This window comes from Aedes aegypti, chromosome 3 (genome assembly GCF_002204515.2).
Source record: "Aedes aegypti strain LVP_AGWG chromosome 3, AaegL5.0 Primary Assembly, whole genome shotgun sequence".
Lineage (NCBI taxonomy): Eukaryota > Metazoa > Arthropoda > Insecta > Diptera > Culicidae > Aedes > Aedes aegypti.
Window position 1 is genome coordinate 132,733,247 of NC_035109.1, and position 25,691 is coordinate 132,758,937.

Genomic DNA, 25,691 nt, shown 5'->3' on the forward strand with positions numbered 1-25,691 from the left:
AGCTGAAATCCAAAATTTGTTATCAACAGCAACAGTGTTTATCATTTGTATCAGAAAAAAAACCGCAGTGTAAACTAATAATTTACCTTAAATTTGGTCAATAATCAAACTATCATAGTATTCACAAGACAAGCTAAAGTGATACACATGTGAAATGGATCCAAACACAAAATTCTTTCCCTTGATTAGCTCCATTCAGAAGGTTGCTTTATTTGAAACGAAATCGGTGAGTCATTTAATGAAACATAGGCGCAAAATTACTGCAATAAAAGTGACCAGACGGTTCCCCGGACAGTTCCAGGACAGTCCCGAATTCAAATAATCTGTCCTACACTATCGAGCGTCCCTGAAAACGTTCCAGATTTTACAAACGCCTTAAAAAATTTAATATGTAAGGTACACCGGAGCAAGTAAAAACGGCTAGGTGAGATAAAAAAAAATGGCAAAATATCATACACTAGGGTGCCGGTGCCATTAGTGGACTACCTAAGCTATAAAAAATCATAAGGGTTTATTCACAAATTTCATAACGCCAAAAATGGTTATTTTTGACACCCACCCACCTCTTCGTAACGCACTTTGTATTAATATTCTACAAATTTTGTATGAGCTTTAACATCACGAGGACACCCACCCACCCCCTTCAGCGTTATGAAATTTGTGAAATGGCCCTAACATAATAACGAAAAGCCTTAACAAAAATCTTTCGGTGTCAACAGAAAGATTTCAAGATTGGTTTTTTATTTATTTTAACGTGTTATTCATAATATGTAAATAAATTAAATGTTTTGCTAGAAAAGTAATATTGTAATGGATCCTTTAAAAATGCATCATGCGATTAAATCGATCGGAAACATAATATAGAATTAAAATTACATTCGCTAAACTTCAAACCGATTTTACTGAGAATGTATTAGTCTTCACATTCGCCCTAATTCTAACTCTGTATAGACTTGTTCCAGTAGTTGCGCTAGTGATCCAGTAGTAGACGTTCGGGTATGATACAAGGAATTTTAAACAAAATAGTTAATTTTTACACAGGTTTAACATTTTTCCCGCGGAACAGCAACTAATATCTTTCGAATGAAGCATAAAGATCATCTCTGGGACTTTTCTTCATTTTTATACATCCATTTTAAAAATTTAATCCATCCGTTGATCCACTACTGGAACAGGACGGCAACTACTGGTGGAAGGGAGCATTTTTTTTGTGAAAACTTAATTTTAATATATATGATTTTTTGATAAAATGTTTGATATAAATCTGAAATTTGGCAAATCGACTAAACTAGAGGCGATTTATAAAAAAACGGATGTCGTTTTTTTATATTCGCATACAGGGCATGTTTAAATGCCATCCAGTGTTTTGACAGATACACCACGTGCTTTGTGTTTGCATATAGTGGTAAGAGGGAGTCAAACATAAATCTTCTCACTATTACAATTGCAGGGTTTATGACAGGGAAAAGTGATGGTTTAAATTGGTCACTTTTCTTTCCAATACTATTCATCTGATGTGGCCGAAGGAGCAAAGGAGCAGGACTTCAACAACTCATCAATACGGGTGTCGCAGGTTCGAGACGCAAAATGAGGAATTTCATTATCATAAAACGACGATCAAAATGTAGCAATTTGCAGGTCCTCAAAAGGATGAAAACCACCAAAATGAGGTGGTAAGCACCAACGAAGTTAGTACCAGATTTAATCCGGATTTTCAAAAATCCAGGATTAAATTTAGTACTCCGTTCGATAAGCACCAAAATCGGTATTAACTTAAAGAACGCAGCCACGCGAGAATGTGTGCGTGTGAGAAAAGAGCTGCAAGAGAGAATGAATTAAAATGACATTTCAATCGCTTGTTTGTTTTGATTTCATAATTCCTCACCAAAAAAGTGTTCTCGCGTAACAGTTCTAAAGGGCCAATGATCAAATTGTAAACAAATCGGGTTTTGATACCATTCGATAGCATCTCCCAACACCCACAAACTATGCAAACATTGTCAACATAATCATAAAACTTACCGTTATAAACTCGGTTTTCAAAACGGCCAATAACCGCTTTTTTCCAAATCATTCATTGGCCCCCACTCGAAAAGGCCAATGATTGGTTCTCGCTCCATCAAGAAGGCCTACAATCGGAAAATTTCGCAAACTGTCATTGGCCTTAGCATGGTGAGAGGCCAATGACTCTCTCTTGCTCATTCATTGAAAACCGAAAAGGCCTAGCCTTGGGCCAAGCACGCTAATAAAATTCTATTTTGGCCAATAAAAAAGGCCCATGCCTTGATGAAAATCGAAAATGGGCCAAGCATTTAAATATATAATTTTTTCCACATTTTTGTCAGTTTTCAGAATAAAATCAATTATTAGCGTGTAGTAATAGTAAATCGTCACTCAACTAGCAAGAAATCACATTGATTTAATTGAATACTGAAAAATAGGAATTGAAAATGTGGTGAATAATATTCAAATCGAATTTTCTCAGAGTCAACGATCTGAGGATTGGCCCTTTTGAATTGTTACGCGAGTGTTGGATTTTGGATTTGTCTGCAGTTTTAGCTTTCCAGCAGCTTTTTGATGTGCGTGAAGTTTAGATTAAACATATTAAAACTATTCGGCTGTCATATAACTAGCAACGAACCATAATGTATTCCTCAAAAATATCCTGCAAATGAATGGTCTCTGCCGGTTTGCTTCTGGATATCCAGCAAAACTGGTTTGTGGCTGTTGCTGCTGCTGTACTGGAGGAACAACCATCCATTCGAGCTTCAACATACCTAAACCTCAACATTTCCTGGGCCGTTTCACAAAAAAGTTTCTGCAGTTTGTAAAAATTCCTGCACAATTCCTGGAACAATGAATTGGCGAGTGATATGCAGTGTGTTTGCATGGCAATACGACCTACGTCTGTTCGATCACATTTGGAGCGGCTGATCGTAGTGGGATTTCTCATTTGACCGGAATTTCCATTGAAGGCCACAGAAGTATGTTATCCTTTGGTCCTAGTGGTAGAATAACGTATGAAGAGTGTCTCATAAATGCTTACCGGTTGAAAATGGTACCGATTTTCTCTAGGCGTCCATTGGCCACGGTTCTTATCGAGCTGAATGCTAACGAAGCTTCAGCTGCAGCAAATGTGCGATTTGGAAGTTCTCAGGATTAAAACAACCATATGTACATGTAGGAACATTTCAAGCTGGACGTGTTCACTGTTCTAGTTTTTGAGAGGAAATGCATAAGGATTAGACTGGCTCAGCTTAGTATGGGATGATCTGCAGCCAACTTCATGAAACGAGTGCCAGGAAGGTTTTCATCATTTCCACGGAAAACGTGGAATTGGTGAAAAAAATCTCTGCAACACCAACTTTTTACGCCTATACAATATCCGTGGTGGAACGAGCTCAGATACCGAGGTGTGAATGTTCCAACGCAGCGTCACTTCATTCCTCCCTCTGCAATTTCACAGCTGTTTTCAATTGGATTAAGTTGATTTTTCGATTGTGACTGATGCAAATTTTGAAGTTTCTGCTGCCCTATGCTTAAACGATGTCCATTATAATAAAAATCATTTTCCCAAAATTTGAAGTGATTTGGAAGAAATTTGGTTGTGCACACGCCATTTGAAGTTTATATGGAAATTCCTATGGAAAAGGCAAACCTTTTGTGTTCAGTTTTCTAACTGCGAAATGTGGTCTTACGCAAAGTTGTTGCTGAAAGGATTTCACATAAGTTTGTTCACTTTTCCATAAAATATTTTGACGACGAGATAGAGGGCTGAACACAAAAGTTTGGCGTTTTCAATAGTAATCACCATGTTTATATGGCGTGTGCACAATCAAATTTCTTTCGAATCACTTTTAACTTTGGGAGAATGCTATTAGCCATAATAAAAATCGTTTAAGCATAGGGGAGCAAAAATTTCAAAATTCACATCACTCTACCGAGGCATATTAACCTGTCAACATTTGCTAGAATCAATTGAACGACAGCTGAGTAATGGCGATGGGTGTGAAGTGGGTGGCAGCGTCTAATAGGAGACCTGGCTGTAGATTGAAAAGCCGTAACGATAAACACACAATTATTCAGTAAGGCCATTTGAGGGTCGCAAGTTAAAATCTCATGGTCTTGGTCTAGTATATTAGGATTGGAAATTAGAAAGGAAGAGCAGCTCACGAATCATTGGTAGAAGTCGACGCCATAAACAAGTCACTCGAAATATTGTTAGTTGCTGATTGGTATACTCGAGTGGCAGGTCTGGAAGCAAACAATTCTGTAATTTTTAACACACGAATTCAATCAACCAATTACGCGCCAGATAAAAGAAAAGAAATTGAAAATTCTTATAAAAAAAAAACATGTACAATAGTTAATTGAAATCTATTGAGTATATGTTTGTAGATTTATAATGAGCTACATTACAGACATATTATTTTGATTTTTATAAATATGTAGAATACTCTTCATACAGTCATTACCATCTATGCATGGATACTCGGTACGTTATGGAAAATCCAGTGAATCATGATCCCTTCATGGGAAACGTGATCATTTAGCTCCAGATAGGATTGGGTAAACTCGTCCTCGAATTACTTCAGCATTTATCCAGATATTCCCTTTTAGTACATCAATTGCCTCTGAGATTCTACCACGAATTCCCCGGGAATTCCTCCTGAGATTTTTTCAACAATTCCTCGTGGGATTCATTCAAAAATTTCGCCTGGGGTTGCTCTAGGAATTATCACTGGAATTTCTCCTGAACTTCCTCCAGAATTTACTGTCCACCAGATATTTCCCAAGATCACCTCCTGGGGCTTCTTCAGGAATTTCAACTGAGATTTCTCCAAGATTGAGTTACTTACATCGGCCAATTCGCTACTCACCGCATGGTGCTAGGACATGCTAGTGTCTATGTGTCTAATGCAAGTAACAATTTTTTTCTCGAAATTTAGAACTGTTAAAAAATAAAATTTGATACCGTTTGTACATGATACAAAATAGTTTTCCCCAATGGGATTCCACATTAAAATTTCTCCAGGAATTAGTACATATTTCGCTAAACACAATATTTGTGTGGCAAAATGCTTTGTTTTATTTTTCGCTCTAAAAACTATTAAAAAAATATATTTGGTGCCCTTTCTGCATGATGATGATGGCTGATGCCTACCATATTTTTTCTCAAAAATAGTATCATTTTTCGAAAAATTCGAACTGAGATGCCATTTCTCGTTACAAATAAAATGATTTAATTTCTGCTGATCAACTGTGGACATGAAAGAAGCAGGTAATACATTGCTCTTGCGTTTCCTCAAGAGTTTTCCAGGAATCCCTTCGGAAATTTTTATAGGAATTCTTCCTGGGATTTCTCAATTAATTCCTCCTGGAATTCCTTCTGAGATTCATTCAGGAATCCCTTCTGAGATTCATTCCAGAATTTCTCCAGAAATCCTTGCTGGGATACCTCCAGGAATTTCTCTTGGGATTCCTCCAAGTATTCCTCCATGAAATCCCTCCAGAAATTCCTCCTGCAATTCCTTCTGGAATTCCTCTTAGAATTCTTCCTGGAATTCCTTCGGACTTCCTGCAGTGATTCCTTCAGAAACTCCTCCTGCAATTCTTTCTAGAATTATTCCTGGGATTCCTTCAACAATTCCTCTTGGGATAGCTCCAGGAATTTCTCCTGGGATACCTCCAGGAATTCCTTCTGAGATTCCTTCAAAAATTATTTCTTGGATTTTTCCAGTAATATATCCTGAGAGTTCTCCTGGAAGCCCTCCAAGAATTCCTCTTAGGACAACTGCAGGAATTTCTCCTTAGATTCCTACCAGAATTTCTCCTGGGACTTTCCCAGAAGTTCTTCCAGGAATTTCTGCAGAAATCCCTCCTGGGATACCTCCAGGAATTCCTCTTGGGATTCCTCTCTGAAATCCCTCCTGCAATCCTTTCTGGAATTCTTCCTGGAATTCCTTCGGACTTCCTCCAGAAACTCCTGCTACAATTCTTTCTAGAATTATTCCTGGGATTCCTTCAACAATTCCTGTTGGGATAGCTCCAGGAATTTCTCCTGGGATACCTGCAGGAATTCCTTCAAAAATTATTTCTTGGATTTTTCCAGCAATAATCTCCTTTCCCAGAAGTTCTTCTAGGGATTCCTCCTGGAAGCCCTCTAAGAATTCCTCTCGGGGATGGCTGCAGGAAATTTTCCTGATATTCCTTTAAGAATTTCTCCTGGGATTTTCGCAGAAATTCTTCCAGGAATTGCTGCAGAAATTTTTCCTGGGATACCTCCAGGAATTCCTCTTGGGACCCCTCCCTGAAATCCCTCCAGAAATTCCTCCTGCAATCACGTAGAAGAATTTTTTTTATGTTGCGATTACTATCCCGTTAATTACTTATACCTACTCACAAATAGTTGTTTCGAAGTAAAACTAACTTTCACCAACACTAAATTAACGTCAGATCAAATACACACACTTCATTGATTCAGCTATCCACTTGTACCTATATCAATTATAATTTGGATAATTACCACTATCAGAAAACATTCACATCCCCCATGCTCACAAATCTAGTTACTTTTAACTTTCAAGGAACAGGGTAGGTGATAAGAAAACCAACTCTCACGCAGGAGACCACATATCAAGTTTGCCAACGTACACTTTATTTTGATTTTTGCAATATTTTTTTTAGATCGATAAAGCAGCAGCGAATCTTTTCAGATATGTTGATAAAGCAGAACAAAATGCTAAGCAAACATTGCAAAATATTTTGACGTTTGACGACTATAAAAAATATAGTTTTTAGCAACTATACGGTATAGTTGTTTTTAACTATATTACAGTTTATACTATATTCATAGTTATCTTTAACTATATTTATAGTGATCTCTAAATTAACCATAAAATATAGTTGACTTGACCGGAAAAATGATTACGAACACTATATTTTGTTCTCCGTGATCCCTCCAAGAATTCCTCCTACAATCGCTTCAAGAATTCCTTCTGAAATTCTTCTTAGAATTCGTCCTGTAATTCCTCTTAGAATTCTTACTGGAATTTCGGAATTCCTTCGGACGTCCTCCAGGAATACCTATAGAAATTCTTCCTGAGATTCCCCCAGGAATTACTCCTACATTTTTTTTTCTAGAATTCCATCTGGGATTTCTCCAGAAACTCCTCCTGCCATTTTTGTTTTCTAGAATTATTCCTGGGATTTGTTTAAGAATTCCTCTTGGGATTGCACCAGGAACCTCCTGAAATTCCTTCAAGAATTATTTCTCGGATTTTTTTTCAGGAATTCCTCCTGAGATTCCTTCAAAAATTATTTCTCGGATTTTTTCAGGAATATCTTTGAGAGTTCTCCCAAAATTCCTCCTGGAAACCATCCAAGAATTCCTCTTGGGATTGCTCCAAGAATTTCTCCTAAGATTCCTGCCAGAATTTCTCTTGGGGTTTTCCAGAAGTTCTTCCTGGAATTTCTGCAGAAATCCTTTCTTGGATACCTCTAGGAATTCCTCTTTGAAATCCCTCCTGCAATCCCTCCAAGAATTCCTTCTGGAATTCTTCTTAGAATTCTCAGGGCTAGCTTCGATAACAATCGATACCGTGATACAGAATTAGGACTATTTCACAAGTTTATCGAAATTATGAATATTTTCGGAAGTTCTGAACTTGGGGTTTACTCATTCAGAAACAATAATAGAGGCTTAAACAAATCCCAATCAATGCCATTCTGCCATTTAAGTAACGAATTTTTAAATATTTGATTTACCCGTATAGGCCTGAGTGAAAGCAAAAATTCTTAATGGATTCAAATGATTTTTTGTCAGTATACTGGCACACATATCTTGTTTCTAGAAGAGGACAGAGGAACGCGGAAATATTTTTGTGGCCGGAGTTATTCCGATGGATCACTGGGTCAGGTCGGGTGAGAAGGTTATTGTGCGTGTGTGCCCCTGAAGGTAGGCAAATTTCAAGTCACAGATAATTTCCGGAATCGGCTATAATGTGACCACTACATGACAGAATTTTAAGAAAATTGCATCAGTGTAAACCTTTTGAGAAACGATTGAATTGGATAACTATGAGTTTTGCATTGGATTAATCCTACAAATGATTTTTTTTTTTTTTTAATTTCTTTATTAGTATCATTCCAAACATTACATTCATTTCTTATATCTAGGTGTTCTGTGTTATTTGACAACACTATCATCCTAATTTGGTAAAACAAATTTAAGATTTAATTAACATTTTGTTAACAACATATTACATTTCATTTGCCGTAGCAGTTTTTTACAGGTGAGTTGATTTCACCTGCTTATATGAGAAAAAAAATGTTTTTAATATACTTAACCTAACTTAACCTAAACATATAACGCATTAATCGTGGCAATAGAAGATTGTAACGATTTTTGCCTGAAATTATTAATGATTGTATTTGACATTTGTTCCAATGTTTCAACATTGGATATTCTATGTAACTCATTGGTACTATACCAGGGAGGAAGCCTCAGAATCATTTTCAAAATTTTATTTTGAATTCTCTGCAGAGCTTTCTTCCTGGTATTACAACAGCTAGTCCATATTGGTACAGCATACAACATGGCTGGCCTGAAAATTTGTTTGAATATCAACAGCTTGTTCTTAAGACAAAGTTTTGATTTTCTATTAATAAGGGGATAGAGACATTTTACATATTTATTACATTTGGCTTGAATGCCCTCAATGTGATTTTTGAAAGTTAAATTCTTATCTAGCATGAGCCCTAGATACTTAACTTCATCTGACCAATTTATTGGAACCCCTCTCATCATGACAACATGTCTACTTGAAGGTTTCAAATAAAGAGCTTTTGGTTTATGTGGGAATATTATTAGTTGAGTTTTGGAAGCATTAGGAGAAATCTTCCATTTTTGCAAGTATGAAGAAAAAATATCCAAACTTTTTTGCAATCGACTACAGATGACACGCAGGCTTCGTCCTTTGGCGGAGAGGCCAGTGTCATCCGCAAACAAAGATTTTTGACATCCCTGAGGTAGCTCAGGTAAGTCAGATGTGAAAATATTGTATAATATTGGTCCCAAAATGCTGCCTTGAGGAACACCAGCTCTTACAGGAAGTCTTTCAGATCTGGAGTTCTGATAATTAACCTGAAGTGTACGATTTGACAGATAACTTTGAATTATTCTAACAATGTATGTTGGAAAATTAAAGTTTTTCAATTTTACAATCAAACCTTCATGCCAAACACTGTCGAATGCTTTTTCTATGTCTAGAAGAGCAAGACCAGTAGAATAGCCTTCAGATTTGTTGGAACGGATCAAATTTGTTACACGTAAAAGTTGATGAGTGGTCGAATGTCCATGGCGGAATCCGAACTGTTCATTGGCAAAAATTGAATTTTCGTTGATGTGGGCCATCATTCTGTTCAAAATAACCTTTTCAAAAAGTTTACTGATGGAGGAAAGCAAACTGATTGGACGATAGCTAGAAGCTTCTGCAGGATTTTTGTCTGGTTTTAAAATTGGAACAACCTTAGCATTTTTCCATTTGTCAGGAAAATATGCTAATTGAAAACATTTGTTAAATATATCAACTAAAAATGATAAGCTACTTTCTGGAAGTTTCTTGATGAGGATGTAGAAAATTCCATCATCGCCAGGAGCTTTCATGTTTTTGAATTTTTTAATAATAGTTCTCACTTCTTCCAAATGCCTGGGAGACTGAGGCATTTTCGAAAACGTTCTCTTGATTGAGAATATTTTCGAACTCCTGAGTAACTTCATTTTCAATTGGACTAGTAAGTCCTAAATTAAAATTGTGCGCACTTTCAAACTGCATAGCAAGTTTTTGAGCTTTTTCGCAATTAGTTAGTAATAATTTGTTTTCCTCTTTCAATGCCGGTATTGGCTTCTGAGGTTTTTTCAAGATTTTCGATAATTTCCAAAAGGGCTTAGAGCCAGGGTCCAATTGAGAAATTTTATTTTCAAAATTTTTGTTTCTTAATTGAGCAAAACGTTTCTTGATTTCTTTCTGCAAATCCTGCCATATAATTTTCATAGCAGGATCGCGAGTGCGTTGAAATTGCCTTCTCCTCACGTTTTTAAGACGGATCAAGAGTTTAAGATCATCGTCTATAATCACGGATTCAAATTTTACTTCACATTTTGGAATTGCAATGCTCCGGGCTTCAACAATGGAATTTGTTAAAGTTTCAAGAGCATTGTCAATATCAAGTTTAGTTTCTAAAGAAATGTTAACATCAAGATTGGAGTCAACATACGTTTTATATATTCCAGTCGGCTCGTAAATAATTGAAAGTGGAGCTGATAGGTTTGAGAATCGCTTCTTGGGATATTTGAAATGTAACAGGGACATGATCAGAATCAAAATCAGCATGAGTAATCAGTTGGCTACAAAGATGACTAGAGTCGGTTAAGACCAAATCAATCGTAGATGGATTTCTAGAAGAGGAAAAACATGTGGGGCTATCAGGGTATTGAATTGAGAAATATCCTGAAGAGCACTCATCAAATAAAATTCTGCCGTTGGAATTACTTTGAGAATTATTCCATGACCGATGTTTGGCATTAAAGTCACCAATGACAAAAATTTTTGACTTATTGCGAGTCAATTTACGCAAGTCAGTTTGGAGCAAATTAACTTGCTGCCCAGAGCATTGAAAAGGCAAATAGGCAGCTATGAAAGTATATTTACCAAACTGTGTTTCAACAGAAACACCCAAAGTTTCAAAAACTTTAGTTTCAAATGATGAAAACAGTTGATGTTTTATACGCCTATGAATGATGATTGCAACTCCCCCACATGCCCCATCAAGTCGATCATTACGATAAACAAAAAAGTTAGGATCTCTTTTGAGTTTAGATCCAGGTTTTAAATACGTTTCGGTAATAACTGCTATATGCACGTTATTAACCGTAAGAAAATTAAACAGCTCGCCCTCTTTACCATTCAGAGAACGAGCATTCCAATTTAAAATATTTAAATTATTATTTGGATCCATTAGAAAAACGTAATCCAATAACAATTTGATTTGTAAATTTTACACCTACTTGGACTGCTTCAGTCATAGTGGTGGCTTTGAACATTGCATCAATCATTAGATTCAATTGTTCAGTTAGAAAATTAAAATCAGAGGCAGACATGTCATGTGATTTCTCATTGGAATTTTCGGTAGACGAAGAAGCGGAGTTACCTGTGGCGGTAGGGTTTTTTCCATTTGATTTGAAACAAGTAGAATGGGTACCCATGGATCGAGCAGGGGAGGAGTTCGAATTTCCTGCTACGATATCGGCAAAGGATTTACCGTGGGTAGATACATTCGAAATAGAAAGATTCGAACGGCTACCCGACGGATTAAAATTAGTTTGTGAATGAGCATGATTATGATCTTCCTGATGGGTATGATTCATGATCAAGCGATCGTTAACTGAAAAATGAGCATTGTTAGATACTCTACCAGGCAAATTCCGGAAACGACCGTTATCGTAACGGATATTATCTTTCATCTGCCTGGCACGAGCCTCAATGACCTTTTTGCGTGAAGGACAATTCCAAAAATTGGACTTATGGTTAGCCCCGCAATTACAACATATGAATTTGGTGGTATCTTCCTTCACTGGACAGACGTCTTTGGCGTGAGAAGAACCTCCGCAAATCATGCATTTAGCATCCATGCGACAATTTTTTGTACCATGACCCCACTTTTGGCACCGACGGCACTGAGTGGGGTTCTGGTAATTTCCTCCAGGTTTCTGGAAATGTTCCCATGTCACACGGACATCAAACAAAAGTTTTGCTTTTTCTAAAGCTTTAATATTATTTAGTTCTTTTTTGTTAAAGTGAACTAAATAAAATTCTTGAGAAAGCCCTTTCCGAACAATGCCAGATTGGGTTCTCTTTTTCATAATGATTACTTGGACTGGGGAAAATCCAAGTAAATCATTTATTCCATTTTTGATCTCTTCAGGTGATTTATAGTCACTTGAGAGACCTTTCAAGACAACTTTGAACAAACGTTCAGTTTTGTCGTCATAAGTAAAAAAATTGTGCTTCTTCTCTTCAAGATGTTTGAGAAGAAGCTCACGATCTTTAAGAGTTTCCGGCAAAACGCGACAGTCTCCTTTCTTTGCGATTTGGAAGGAAACCTTGATTGGGGATGGAGTTCAAGATCTCCTGCCTAAATCCCCCAAATTCGGAACAACTGACCACGATAGGCGGCACTCTTTGCTTCCTCACTTGAATCAAAGAGCCTGGGCTAGAGGCTGCTTCGATTTGGTGTTCGGAAAATTTGTCTAGAGCATCGAACTGATTGCTCATTTCGATACAATTATTCATTTCACCCTTGGAAGAAAGTTCGCATTCCGGGGAAGCGTCCTTTCTTCCATTCTTGCCACGTGTAGTGACAGTTTTAAAACCCACTTTTTTGGAAGGAAGTAGTGAATTCAGAGATTCACCCTTCCTTTTGTTTGTTGTTGATACCATGTTTAATTAATAAACGAAAGAAGACGTGACCTTCGAAAGGTTTTTTCCCAAGACGGTGTCCAAGAAGGATTACCACCGCTAGCTTTCGCCAACGGGTCCAACGAAAAATCGAAGGCACGGGTCCAAACAAGGATCGTAAAGGGATCAATAGTAGAAAAAATAGTACTGAAAAGTACTGTTTTAGTAGCACTGAAAAGTACCGTTTTTAATTTTAGCACTGAGAAGTACTGTTTTTGTAGCACTGAAAAGTACTGTTTTATTGCTTTAGGTAGTTTTTAAGAAAACTTCCAAGAGCAGAGAGAATTCGTGTACGCACAGCACGAAGGTACGATGCGCACTGAATCCTACAAATGATCATTTTCGGATCCCGGGACGCCTCAAACTTATGATAAAGTGGCCAATTTGTATCTGAACATCTGTGCCAAGCTTATGGGAACGCATTTTAATGCACAATTATGTTTGATTTCTACTTTTCGAGAATTGAATGTTGAATATCAGATCTTATTGATTTATGCAAATTAAAATGATTGTCATTGCAAATAAATAAAGGTAACTTGGTATGTCCCAAAAAATAGCCCTTTTTTATCCGACATGACCCAGTGACCCACCGGAATAACTCCGGCCATAGGAATATTTCCAAGCTCCTCTGGAAACTAGATATGTAGTCCAGTGAACTGACAAAAAATAATTTGAATCCGTTAAGATTTTGTTGAGCGGTGAGGGTTTCAGTATTTTTGCTTTCACTCAGACCTATACGGGTTAATAACCAAATATAGTTTAGTTAAGATGCCTAATTGTCACAGTTTAAGTTTAAAAATGTTTGCTCAATGAAATAAAACAAATATTTATATTAGGAATAAATTTGAAAAAATACAATTAAAATAAATGAAGATTGACTAACATAAATCTTACTTCACGATATTCGTAGGAATTATCGATTAAATGTAAAAAATCCTGATTCCAAACGAAGTGATAATGAAGAATAGGTGCTCTACGCAACAATTTTGTTTCAAAAAGTGCTCCGCGAACCAAATGGATGGAAACCCTTGGTCCATGAGTTCCTTCTAAGTTTTTTTTGGAATTCCTACAGGAGCTCCTGCATTGATTCCACTAGGAGCTCCTGCAATGATTCCTCCAGGAGTTCCAGGAGGAATTCATCTAGGAGTTTCTCCTGTGATTCCTTCGTGGAATCCCCTGTAAAGGTTTATTGTGATTTCTCGTGGAATTCTTTTTAAACCACCCTTGAAATTTTCTCAGGAATATTTCCGAAAAAGCTTTTGGCGATTCTACTTGGTTTACTTCCGGTTATGTTTCTGTTATTCGTCATGTGATGTCTTCAAAAATTCCTCCAAGTACTCGTGCAGAATTTTTGTCAGGGATTTTCCAAAAGATTCGTCCAATTACTCCTTAATGGGCTTTCAAAAATTGTCAAAGAAATCAAAGTTATAAAAAAAAATAGTGAAAAATAATCTTTCAGTTTTGTTGTTCCTCTGTTATATTTTCCGGAATTCCTCCAATGGATTCTACTAAGGGTACCATATGAACCTGCAGCAAGGAGACCTCTTGCAATTATTGGTAGTCTTGAAGAATTCTATCGGAGATTACTTCAGTAGTTCCTCCTTCGTTCAGAGATTTCTCTGCTTAGAAAGTCAAAGTATTACTAAAATAATAGTGAGCTTCTAGTATTCCTTGTAATAAAATCCTTGGGGATTTTTAGGGATTAATAAGTGTTGTATGCAAGTTCAATATGACATTCGGTAAAATAGGAAGACACCGGTTTCGAACATAGAATGTAAATCAAGAATAGTGAGAAAGAGAGATGCATGCGTAAAAGAGAAAGGTATAAAGAAAAGGGAAGATAGAAGTGTAATGATAAACAGGAGAAATATATCTGGTCAGAAATCATTTGGTACTCAACCGAACTACTTGTGTTTTAAAAACCCCTTTGAGAACAAATTGATAGTTCCCTGACTTAAAACCCTGTTCACGATATTTTACAGTGGCGACGAGGATAAAGTTGAAGTAGTCGCGTCGCGAGTGGAAGTTTGTGAAAAGTGAAATTTTGTGGAATACTCGGCGTAAGTTGAAGCAAAGGTTTTAGGAAGTGGTGGCTACTGGGCCAATTTTTCTTGAATTTTTTCTGACAAAGCCATTTTGTCACACATTTTCCTAATCTCGACCAAATTTTATAGAGCATATGTGGCGTGCTATATCGGTCACTGTTTAAGTGAATTTTGTTTGGGTTTAGTGCTACGCATTATTTAAAAGGACTATTTAGTGAGTTTTCAGTGCGATTTTAGTGAAAGCTAGCGTGAAAATCTCTGGGAAATCACATTTTCTTTGGTGATAGAGAACACCATTTTGTATTACGGCTCAATTTTTCCATTTATATTGAAACGGCGATCGATGCTCATTGTTTTATTGTATTCTTTTCATTCTTTTGTTCGTAGCGCCGTGAATAAGCCATTTTTGTTTCCATCATTTTGAGCATCATTTTTCTCGGGGTGCAGTAAAGAAGAGGGAAGCAGTAGCGCTGTTGTTCCCAAGCCCTTTTGTTTCATCACCGATTTTACCGCCCGCAGTTGCAAAGACGAGCTGTCAGTGAGTCAACTGTGGTAATTTGATCGACGAAGGAGACAGCCGAAACAACCAATTTTGTGTATCGAGAGGCAAAAAAAGTGCATTTTGTTGTTTGTTGCCTGCCGTGCCAGCCGGCGGAGTAAGGTCAATAAACCTGATCGAAGGTCAGTGACCCAGTGTTTTGTTTATGCAGAAGAATTCCGTAGTGAAATTTGATCACGGAGAAGATCGACGGCGAAGAAACTGAATTGTGGTGTTGGATAGGCGTTTTGGAGGTTGCTGTTGCCGTGCCGGTGCTACTATTTTTCCCGTGGAGTTCGGAGGAGTGCTGGTGCTGCCATTTTTTCGCGGATTCCGGAGGTTGCTGTGCTGCTGTTGGGCTGTTGCTGCTGGGAGTCGGTTGCGTTCTCGGGCTAAAAAGCTTTCAGTATGTTGCAAACCACTACTGAGCCTTATTTGCCTGGTACCATACCATTTGCTCAATACCAAGAGCAGTTAGAATGGCTGTTTTTGCATAACAATATCAAGGAAGACCAGTACAAAACTTCGTTCTTGGCGGTATGTGGCCGTGAGGTTTTTACCCAATTAAAGCTTTTATTCCCGGGTAAAGATTTTAAAGACTTGACCTACAAGCAAATGACTGAGGAGTTGACAAAGCGTTTCGATAAAAAGGAGTCAGATGTCATACATAGCTATAAATTTTGGACTCGTCGCCAAGGACAATACGAAAAAGCAATCGATTTTGTCCTTGCCGTCAAGCAATTGGCCGAAGAGTGCGATTTTGGTGGTTTTAAAGAGAGAGCTATTCGCGATGTATTAGTAATCGGTGTTTTGGATCGGCAGTTGCAAAAGCGATTATTTGATGAAGACGATCTCACTGCTTCCAAAGCTGAGCGTATCATCGTCAATCAGGAGATCTCTAGTGATAGGACGCGTTATTTGAAGGAAGACGATGATAAAAGGACCGGTACCCGAGGTAACGTCATTGCAAGACTTGGTGCTAGGGTAGATCGTTCTCGCGTTAGATTTGAACGTAGAAGTCGAAGCAGGAGTAGGAGTTACAGCAGAGATAGATCGTTTTCTAGAGGAGGCCGGAGAAACCGCAGGTTTGAAGAGCGTCGCGAGAACAATGGTGGGAAACCATCATTTTTATGCTCGTTTTGTAAAAGACGCGGGCATACTAGAAAGTTTTGTTACAAGCTGAACCAAAAGAGCCCAAGCAAGGAAAGAAGCAGTGTTAACCTTATTCAGTCGCCTAAATCCTCAAAAGCTTCTACATCCGCGTTGTTTAAGAGATTAAAGACGGATTTACATGACACAGATACAGAATCGGAAGATGAATCCCCTTGCATGATGATTTCGGCGGTTAAGAAGATTAGCGAACCGTGTTATGTTGAAGTTTTAGCAGACAGGAAGAGGCTAACAATGGAAATTGATTGCGGCTCTGCAGAGAGCGTCATTTCGGAAAATTTGTTTTTGAGAAATTTCAGTACCCGTTCCTTGAAACCTTGCAACAAAAAGTTAGTAGTCATAGATGGAAAGCGTTTGGCGATTTTAGGAAAAGTTTTCGTCCCAGTACAGGTAGGAGACATCAGCAGAGAACTTTCTCTGGTAGTACTCCGGTGCGACAACGAGTTTGTACCATTGATGGGTCGTACGTGGCTGGACGTTTTTTATCAGGGATGGAGAAATACTTTTGCTAGACCTTCGACACCATCAGGGAGGATTAATGCTTTGACGGAAGAGGAAACGGTTGACGACATTAAGAGTTTCCCTCGGTGGCAGGATGATTTGGGCGCACAAGCGTCAACTGAAAGTGCAGCCTGATTCATACCACAAAAGGGATCACAAAGTAGTTTTTCGAGGAGAGAGTTTGATGGGTGCAGTTGATGCAGCGCATCGGCTGCACGCAGATTGTTTACAGCAGCAGGAAGGAGATGAAGAAGAAAATGTAGAAGATAATAATAGAAAAAGAAGAAGAGAAGAAGATGAATTTTCAGAATCAAGTTCGTCGTTCTACGGTTACCCTGCCGATTCGTCTATATTTCAAGAACAAGATTTAGAAGGTTTACGTTTTGAAGATGAAAATTTAGAGATTCAACAGAATCCTATCAGAAGAAGTGAAAGAAGATCGAAGAAGAAAAGGAAGAAAGATTTAGTTTATTATTAGATAAGCTATCGGAAATGCTAAGATTGATGAATTTTAGTTGAACAACTGTTTGGATAATTGTATATACAAATGTTTAGTAATTTCTTAAAGGGATGAGGAGTTGTTGTATGCAAGTTCAATATGACATTCGGTAAAATAGGAAGACACCGGTTTCGAACATAGAATGTAAATCAAGAATAGTGAGAAAGAGAGATGCATGCGTAAAAGAGAAAGGTATAAAGAAAAGGGAAGATAGAAGTGTAATGATAAACAGGAGAAATATATCTGGTCAGAAATCATTTGGTACTCAACCGAACTACTTGTGTTTTAAAAACCCCTTTGAGAACAAATTGATAGTTCCCTGACTTAAAACCCTGTTCACGATATTTTACAATAAGGAATGTTCTGGAATATTTGGTTGACTTCTTCGAATTGCTCAACGAACTCATAATACAATCGACTGAGCTGGTTGGTTCATTCAGTTGAAATAACATTAAACCTCAATGCCGATAAGTCAATGAAGCAATATGCATGTTGTGGGTCAGTTCTATACTTAAATAAAAAGAAATAAATAATGTTCCAATAGACTGCTCATATTGCCCCGAATGGCTCTTTTAAATTTCATTATTTTAGAATGGTGATACATACTTGACTATTAGAATGTTCTTGAAAAATTCATATTTTTGCAAGACGTTTTTAAAAATACTAATAACTTTCATGTGTAGCGAAAAAAATAGTTGAATTTTTAGATTTTCTGACATAATTTGACAACCCAAAATAGGGTGCTCATATCACCACATCCATCGTTGAGAAATCGACTCGAAAAATGACAAATTTTTGAGAATCATTAATTCATTTGTAAAATTATAAGACAACGGAAATTGTGCGGAGTGTGCAAATGCAAAAATCCGAAGATTCCATAATATTTGTACTTATTCTGCGCGGCGTGTGATGTGACAATTGTCGACTCGCTCCAATTTGAAGACTAATATCTCACGTCACCCGAGATGAGAGCGACTAGTCGTGACTCACATGCCGTGCAAAATAAGCACAATTCTCGCTTAAGGTGATTATAGAACGAAGCCAGACCTCAAATTTTCAAGACCACAATATTTGAGAATCAAACAGCGCTCCGCGTTGAAAATTTATCCCATTGGTCACACCCAGCAAGCAAGCAATTTGATTAATTTTCAACTGTTGTCAGATTCTCAAGTCTTGTGCACTTGAAAATTAAAAGTTTGGCTTTGTTTTATAATCACCTTAATACATAATCTTGCCCTAGAAGCCACTGGTAATCAAGTGTGTAGCTTGATGGTTCTGGGCAAACGAATTAATTTAGACGTTATTTAATAATGCTATGATGAAGAGAATGTCCTCATCTATCTCCCAATCGTGACTGTTTTAATTTTGATGCATTCGTTTGCTTGAAAGTGACAAGCTACACACTCGGTTACCAATGGCTCTTAGGGCGAGATAAAGTTTAGGGCTGATGGCAAAAAGTGGTTCCGAAAAAAGTTATTTTAGTGACAAGATTTGATAATGTATTTCATTAGAGCTTATTCTAGGCGATGTGAAGAACTTGTTAAAAATGTTGCCAGGGGCCCTCCGTAAACCTTGTCAAATATCCGTGAATCGTCGAATAACAAACTTATTTTCATTTTCAAGCTCACATAGAACATATTCAGAACAGATGCGCTTTAAGAATATCTGGCTTTCAATCTCTTATCAAATGATATTGGAAGCATTTTATCAGTCTTTGTATTGTATTTTGTCTTTGAGAAGTCATCACGGGCCCCGAACAATCGGTTGGGAAACCATGCACTAAAGAGACGTATAAAGAAGCTGGGCATTATAAATTTGCATGAAAACCTATCTGTGGAGAAAGCCAATTAAAACAAGACTCGAAAGTAGGAACTTTTGATCGGCAAAAATTGAAACATTTCGTGCGAAATGTTCCCCATACAAAGTATATTGTCTGGAATTTGAAGCTATCCGTAATATGAATCAAATCAAAACGGTATTTTGATACTGAAGTTGTTTTGTGATGACTTAACTACATAAAAAAAGAACGATTCATAAATTTCTCACGAAATTTGAGCTCAAAATAGTTGAAAAAAGTGCCTTTAGTTGAAATGGTTTGAACAAAGAGACTTAAAGTGACTGGCTTCAAAATAGTGATTAAGTCACTAAAAAGTGACTCGCTCCCAGCCCTGTAAATTATGCGAAAATTTTCAGAACTTTTATCGACTTTTTCTTAAGGTGGCCAAACTGCTTCACTTTCCCCTAAATGAATCGGGGACTCGTCGCTTCCGAGTCGAGATTTATCACTTCGCTGCGAGACCTAAATATTATTCTATTCGTAGAATAAGTTTACGCTTCTTTACGGTGCCCAAAAACACCCCGAATTTTATTCCAATAATAAATGTTGCATACAATTTGTGCTAAAACTAACCTATTAGCTTCCAGAATCCAGCTACTGTACGTTTTCTGGGGCCCAAATAGCCGTAGCGGTAAACGCGCAGCTATTCAGCTAGACCAAGCTGAGGGTCGTGGGTTCGAATCCTACTGGTCGAGGATCTTTTCGGGTTGGAAATTTTCTCGACTTCCCAGGGCATAGAGTATCTTCGTACCTGCCACACGATATACGCATGCAAAAATGGTCATTGGCACAGTAAGCTCTCAGTTAATAACTGTGGAAGTGCTCATAAGAACACTAATCTGAGAAGCAGGCTCTGTCCCAGTGGGGACGTAATGCCAGAAAGAAGAAGAAGAACGTTTTCTGGATGGTCCGGAAGAAGTGGCGTCCTGAGGGTGCCAAATTTTCATAGAGTTAATATGATCCAGTCACCGTCGTTGAAATGCTTCAGCAACAGGTCGATTGGAATTCGTATTTCGATGCTCAAGTGGCATACTCATTTCCTGTTTGACGAGTTATTCGATCCAGGTGTAGCAGAAGGTTTACCGTTCAATAACCTCAGAACATTTTCTTCACCTGATCGTCCTCTTACGGATCTTCAACGATTCGATCGTTATTTGAATTAGGCACTGCATTTGCTTGTTCGACTGTAATCAGACAAAAAACGTTAGAATAGGTGTATATTTCCATTACCAGCTTTTCTTTTACCTGTGCCGATGCTAATGTTTTAGAATCCACATTACTTGCCCAATCGTTTAACCTTTGCATCAGCTCATTCCTGCTCAACCCGGCGAGTATTCTTTTATGTTGCTGCAAAGAAAGGTTTAACTATTTTATTTTAAAGTTACTCAAGAATTACTTGAAAAACTTACCTGAAGAAAGAAAATCTGCACTCCTAGCGACAAATTACAACTCAACGACGAGATGTTTTTGTTTTGATTATCATTTTCTTCTGACGTTTTCGATGCTAATACGGTATGCGTGAATTCTTGTTACAAGCACGCAGCCACTTTACACAAAATCTCGGATTAACTTTAGTGCCCCAATATCGGCGCACTAAAGTTAATACCGGGATTAAAATCAAGGATAATACCGTTCGGTGCTTAAAAAAATCGAGGATAATACGTGAATGGAGTATCATACTCGATGGAGCTTACCACCATAAGTCTGATACGGAGAAGTACTACCGGGTGCCCCCGTTGGTTTGACCACTTTCAATCTGAACACTTTTTAATTTGTACCCCGCTAATTTGCACATCGTTCAGATTAAAAATGGTTCAAACGTCATTTAGCCCATGGAACAAAGTAAAGTGAAAAGGAACTCTGTGGAACGGAACGCAGAACCAAAACAAAACAGTGAAAGAGGTAACCAGAAACACGTTTCTAGGGTGACTAGATGTTCAAATTAAAAATGAACCCCGATGGTTTGCATGGGGTACCGTTCAAATTAACGGGGGTGTACGGTATCTGAATCATTTTATTACATTTTTGCATACTATTCGAGGTTTCCGTTTTCATTCATTCATTTATTTATCTCAAGTACCAGTTGCTTGGCCGCATACGCGAAAGCTCTCTGGTTGCGTACGCGAAGCACAACATATTCGCCCTAAAAACCTGGCGAAAACAATTGACGTTTCTCACGTGGTCTTATATCAGTTTTAGTGGTGCAGAGATGCACGGTTATATCTTTGCACTATAATGGCACGCTATTTCACCTTTTCTGGCATATAATAGCATTATATGCGTATATAAAACTGACATGCATCAAATGATTACCCTATATGCGCATATAATGCTGTTACCGTGCAGCATTATCGTGCTTACTGGTTACTTGGGTAATAATCAGACCGAATATTGCTTGTAAATCTGGTTAACATTGATCACAATTAATTATCTAAAAGATATATCGTCTAGCTCAAACCTCTGTAGGGGTATGTGAGCCCCGCCATCATCATAATTGTCTTGCTGACTATTATTTGCTTATTTATTCCCCAAAGGAGTCCAATTTGGGAAACTATGCTCCGAACATTCTCTTCCTATTGTCTTAAGTTCACATAAATGTTATTTGATATTTAATAAAATTTCTGTCAGTATTATTAGAGTTTTAAACATAATGTTCAACTGTATTAAAAAATGAACATCCGGTTTTATTCTGAATGTATTCTGGTAAGATTGATTCAGTGCTTAGGTTTAGTTCAGAATTTTCTTAATATTTATCAAAGGATCAATTCGGCAACGTTTAGCGGATTTGTATCGGAAGTTTACACTAGCTAACTTCAGAGGAAAGTATTTAATATCAACAGGTATAGAGATCGTAGAGATATGCTGGTCAACTTTGATTGTAAAAGCTTAAATATCTCAGGACTTGGCTCTATCACAAAGATTGCGTCCCTCATTGAAACTAAATATATCTGGTTACTTTAGATTCCAAATCTTTTTTAGATCAATGGTCACTTAAGATTCTAAGGGCCGATTTCTTCACAATGACTTAAGCCGTAAAGCACGCTTACCCATATAGTTAAACTAGGTTTTAGGTCTAAGCGGTGGTGAAGAAACCGCTTATAAATCCTCTTATTTGTTTCATAGAAACTCTACCTGGTGGGCAGCAACAGCCAGGAAACCCGTTTCCGTCTGCTGGAGATTGATCGCAAATCGCCGGAACTGTCCGTTCACGAAAATGCCAACGAGCTGGAGAAGAGCGACATCCGCAAGTTTGTCCAGTCCAGGTCCTTCGTACGTTCGATTAGTGCTTATGGAGTTCTGGGATTTATCAAATTCTTGGAAGGGTTCTATCTCATACTGGTGACCAAAAGAACGCGCTGTGCGTTCATTGGAAAGCACATCATCTACACGATCAAAGACACGGCCATGATCCGGGTCAATGAAGCACCAGTGGGAAAACAGATTCACCCCCTGGAGCAACGTTACGTGAAGATGTTCAACAACGTGGATCTGAAGAGCAATTTTTACTTCAGCTACAGTTACGATTTGACCAGAAGTTTGCAGTATAACGTTTCTGCGCCCAAGTTCGTAGGAAGTCGAAGCGATATCGAGCGAGATGAACCTCTGGTGTGGAGGAACAATTCCGGAGAAAGGACTACCTACGCATTTCGGGGTGTTTCTCGGGATAGATTCGTCTGGAACGCGTATCTTTTGAAATCGATGGATGGAATCTTACATAAAGATTGGAAATTGGAAGTTATACATGGATTTATTAGTCAGTCGAGCATAAGCATCTTTGGTCGACCCATCTACGTTTGCTTGATTGCTAGGAGAAGCACGCGGTTTGCCGGGACTAGATTTTTAAAGCGAGGCGCCAACTATTTTGGCGACGTTGCCAATGAAGTTGAAACGGAACAAATCGTGCTGGATGGAGTGAGAATGTGTAGCTTCACACAGCTTCGAGGATCAGTTCCTTCCCATTGGTCGCAAGATGTTAGCAAAATGGTTCCCAAACCGCAGATAGCTCTCGATCTCTCTGATCCTTATGGTGAAACTTCTGGAAAGCATTATCAACGGCTGATGTTCCATTACGGCGCTCCTATCATCATACTCAATTTGGTTAAGAAACGTGAGAAGCGACGGCACGAAAGTGTGCTTAGCTCTGAGATGGTGAGCAGCGTAGATTATCTCAATCAGTTCTTACCGCCACAGTTTCGCATTAAGTACATCGACTTTGACATGGCCCGGAAAAGCAGAGGCAAAGGAAGCGTCATGGAAAGTCTAGCAAAATATGCCGAGAGCGTTATTCAGCAGACTGGAATGTTCTTCCTGGATGAGGAAACTACAAAACAGCAAACGGGACTTGTGAGAGTCAACTGCGTGGATTGTTTGGACCGTACAAACACGGCTCAATTTGCAATCGGTAAATGTGTTCTCGCTCATCAGTTGTATGAGCTGGGATTTCTGAAAGAACGGAAGCTGGAGTTTGAATCTGACTGCGTTACCATGCTGGAGAATCTCTACGAAGATCATGGGGATACTCTGGCGCTGCAATACGGTGGCTCCCAGTTGGTCCATCGTATTAAAACCTACCGGAAGACAGCGGCTTGGGCTTCTCAAGGAAACGACATCATACAGACCATCAGTCGATACTGCAGCAACACGTTCAGTGACACGGAGAAGCAACACAGCATTAACCTGTTCTTGGGTTACTACATGCCTTCGGAATCTGAAGTCAATAGTAAGTAATGTTCACATACTGACTGCGTAACAAGAATGGTAGCAAATATTTTCTTAGAGGCTTGGAAACTGTTTTAAAGGTTCCTCAATAATTCCTTTACAGATTTGCGTAGACACATCTTCAGCGATTATGCAGACATACGTTTAGATAACATTTAGAATTTTGTTTCTAGGAGTTCGTCCTTAAATTGATTTGTGACTTCTCATGGGACGTTTAAAGGATTTTTTTTAAGAATTACTGATGTTGAAGAACCGGCCTTTGATCCTCAACTTGCACATTTTATCATCGATCTTTTGTTATAGAATCAATCCGTTCGCTTTACATTTGTATTTACTTGTAGCCGAAGAGTCTTCCATAGAGTATCTGATACTATTTTTTTTTCTCAGAATCAACGCACATATGGGATCTGGAAACCGATTTCTATATCCACAATTCACGTGTAGATGTGATTCGCGAAATTTCCCCCGAACCCCTGACACAGTGGATTCGGCCGTTCGTCATGAAACACCTTCCGTACTCCACCAGCGACAACAACCGCGTCGTCAATGAGCTCATCAAAATCCACTCAACCGATGCGGAAATAATCGATTACTATTCCAACTTCTACTACGACTTCAAACTCACATCGTTCGAGGAGAACATTGCCTACCAGCTGTCGCTTCTGGCGCGAAACTTTGTGCCAACATTCCGAACAAACTTCAGTCCGTTCGAGCCGATCCGAAGGCGTGAAAGTGCAGCCATTAAAAATCCTTCCCTAACTGGGCAATCGTCGACCGGTTCTACCAACAGTTCATCTTCGAGCTTGGACGAGAACTCCGACTCGGAGGATGATGACCGTAGCATCCGCAATACAGCCCCGACCAGCAGCGCAAATAGCAGCCGGGCGGAAGACCCGGTCACAATCAGCAATATGTTCCCGATGACCGGTGACGTTTATGGATTCGAAATAAAAGCCCCTAAGAAGGCGGACATGATCAAGTATTAATTGGATTTCAATGTATTTTTATACTAAATGCTCACTGAAACATTATCTATTTTTAGGTACCATAAATACGTCCAAATGAACAGAATCTTCAATCCGCAGAATTATGCCGGATTGAAAAACGAATCGAAACACAACCAGCAACAACAGTCATACTTGCTAAATAATTCTACAACGGATGCCATTGTCATACAAAATAATGAAATTCACTATCGAAATGACCTTAGCCGGATGTCAACGGCACAGGAGGATATTCCCATTCCAACGGTAAAATCAGAGAGCATAGCCGTTTACGAAAAATATTGCCAAATGCGACAATCTATTATGGAGCAGAAGAGTGTCGATCCGGTTATTGCACAATATGTAAACGCTCTCGGATAAAACGAAAGATGAATAACATTCGATTGAAATTTGTTTACTTTCATAATTTTTATCCATTCTACAAGGGCCAAATGAAATAAAAATAAAAGTTAATGTTATTCAAATATATTTGTAGATTTTTGTTCATTGTTTCTAGAGAATTTTATATGTTATGTGCATTGTAGTACTTCTCATTCTATTTTTTCTTTACTTATTCTTAAGGCTAAGTAGCCCGTCATTCATTGTGGTAGACATATTGACTTTGTATCTCCCAATTTTAAAGTAATAAAACTCAATACTCAATAACAACATTGTTTTGGAAAAGTATTTCGATAAGCTTTTACAATCATGGGCATAATTGATCGCTTGCAGTTGCTTCTCCGTCATTTCAAGAACAACTATACTTGCATAGTGAACCAACGGATGCTACTTAAGATAAGTTGCTCCATCAATGTGTAAATATTCTCATATTTTGTACTGAGCTATGGGCAGTGCCGTAGCGTGTGGTTGGCCAGGTTGGC

General features: G+C 38.2%; 1 protein-coding gene and 1 long non-coding RNA gene across 2 annotated transcripts; one reads left to right on the forward strand and one right to left on the reverse strand.

Moving 5' to 3' along the window:
* Window positions 1-25,299, forward strand: LOC5571074 (polyphosphoinositide phosphatase). Its single transcript, XM_001659464.2, has 4 exons — window positions 1-226; window positions 22,232-23,828; window positions 24,215-24,806; window positions 24,870-25,299. The coding sequence occupies exons 1-4, from the start codon at window positions 155-157 to the stop codon at window positions 25,189-25,191; spliced, it is 2,583 nt and encodes an 860-aa protein (XP_001659514.1). The 5' UTR covers window positions 1-154; the 3' UTR covers window positions 25,192-25,299.
* On the reverse strand, window positions 19,930-20,827 carry LOC110677642. The gene is made up of 3 exons (XR_002501092.1): window positions 20,518-20,827; window positions 20,354-20,455; window positions 19,930-20,292 (listed from the first exon to the last, which is right to left on the reverse strand). It is a non-coding gene; the product is annotated as an uncharacterized LOC110677642 (long non-coding RNA).
* Window positions 25,300-25,691: the final 392 nt, after the last annotated feature.

Bases quoted from the DNA above. Each gene is read 5' to 3' on its own strand.
- LOC5571074 (XM_001659464.2), top strand. From the start codon at position 155: ATGGATCCAAACACAAAATTCTTTCCCTTGATTAGCTCCATTCAGAAG. The intron at 23,829-24,214 runs GTAAGTAATGTT...TTTTTTTCTCAG, and splicing joins TTCGGAATCTGAAGTCAATA to AATCAACGCACATATGGGAT. The intron at 24,807-24,869 runs GTATTAATTGGA...ATCTATTTTTAG, and splicing joins AAGAAGGCGGACATGATCAA to GTACCATAAATACGTCCAAA.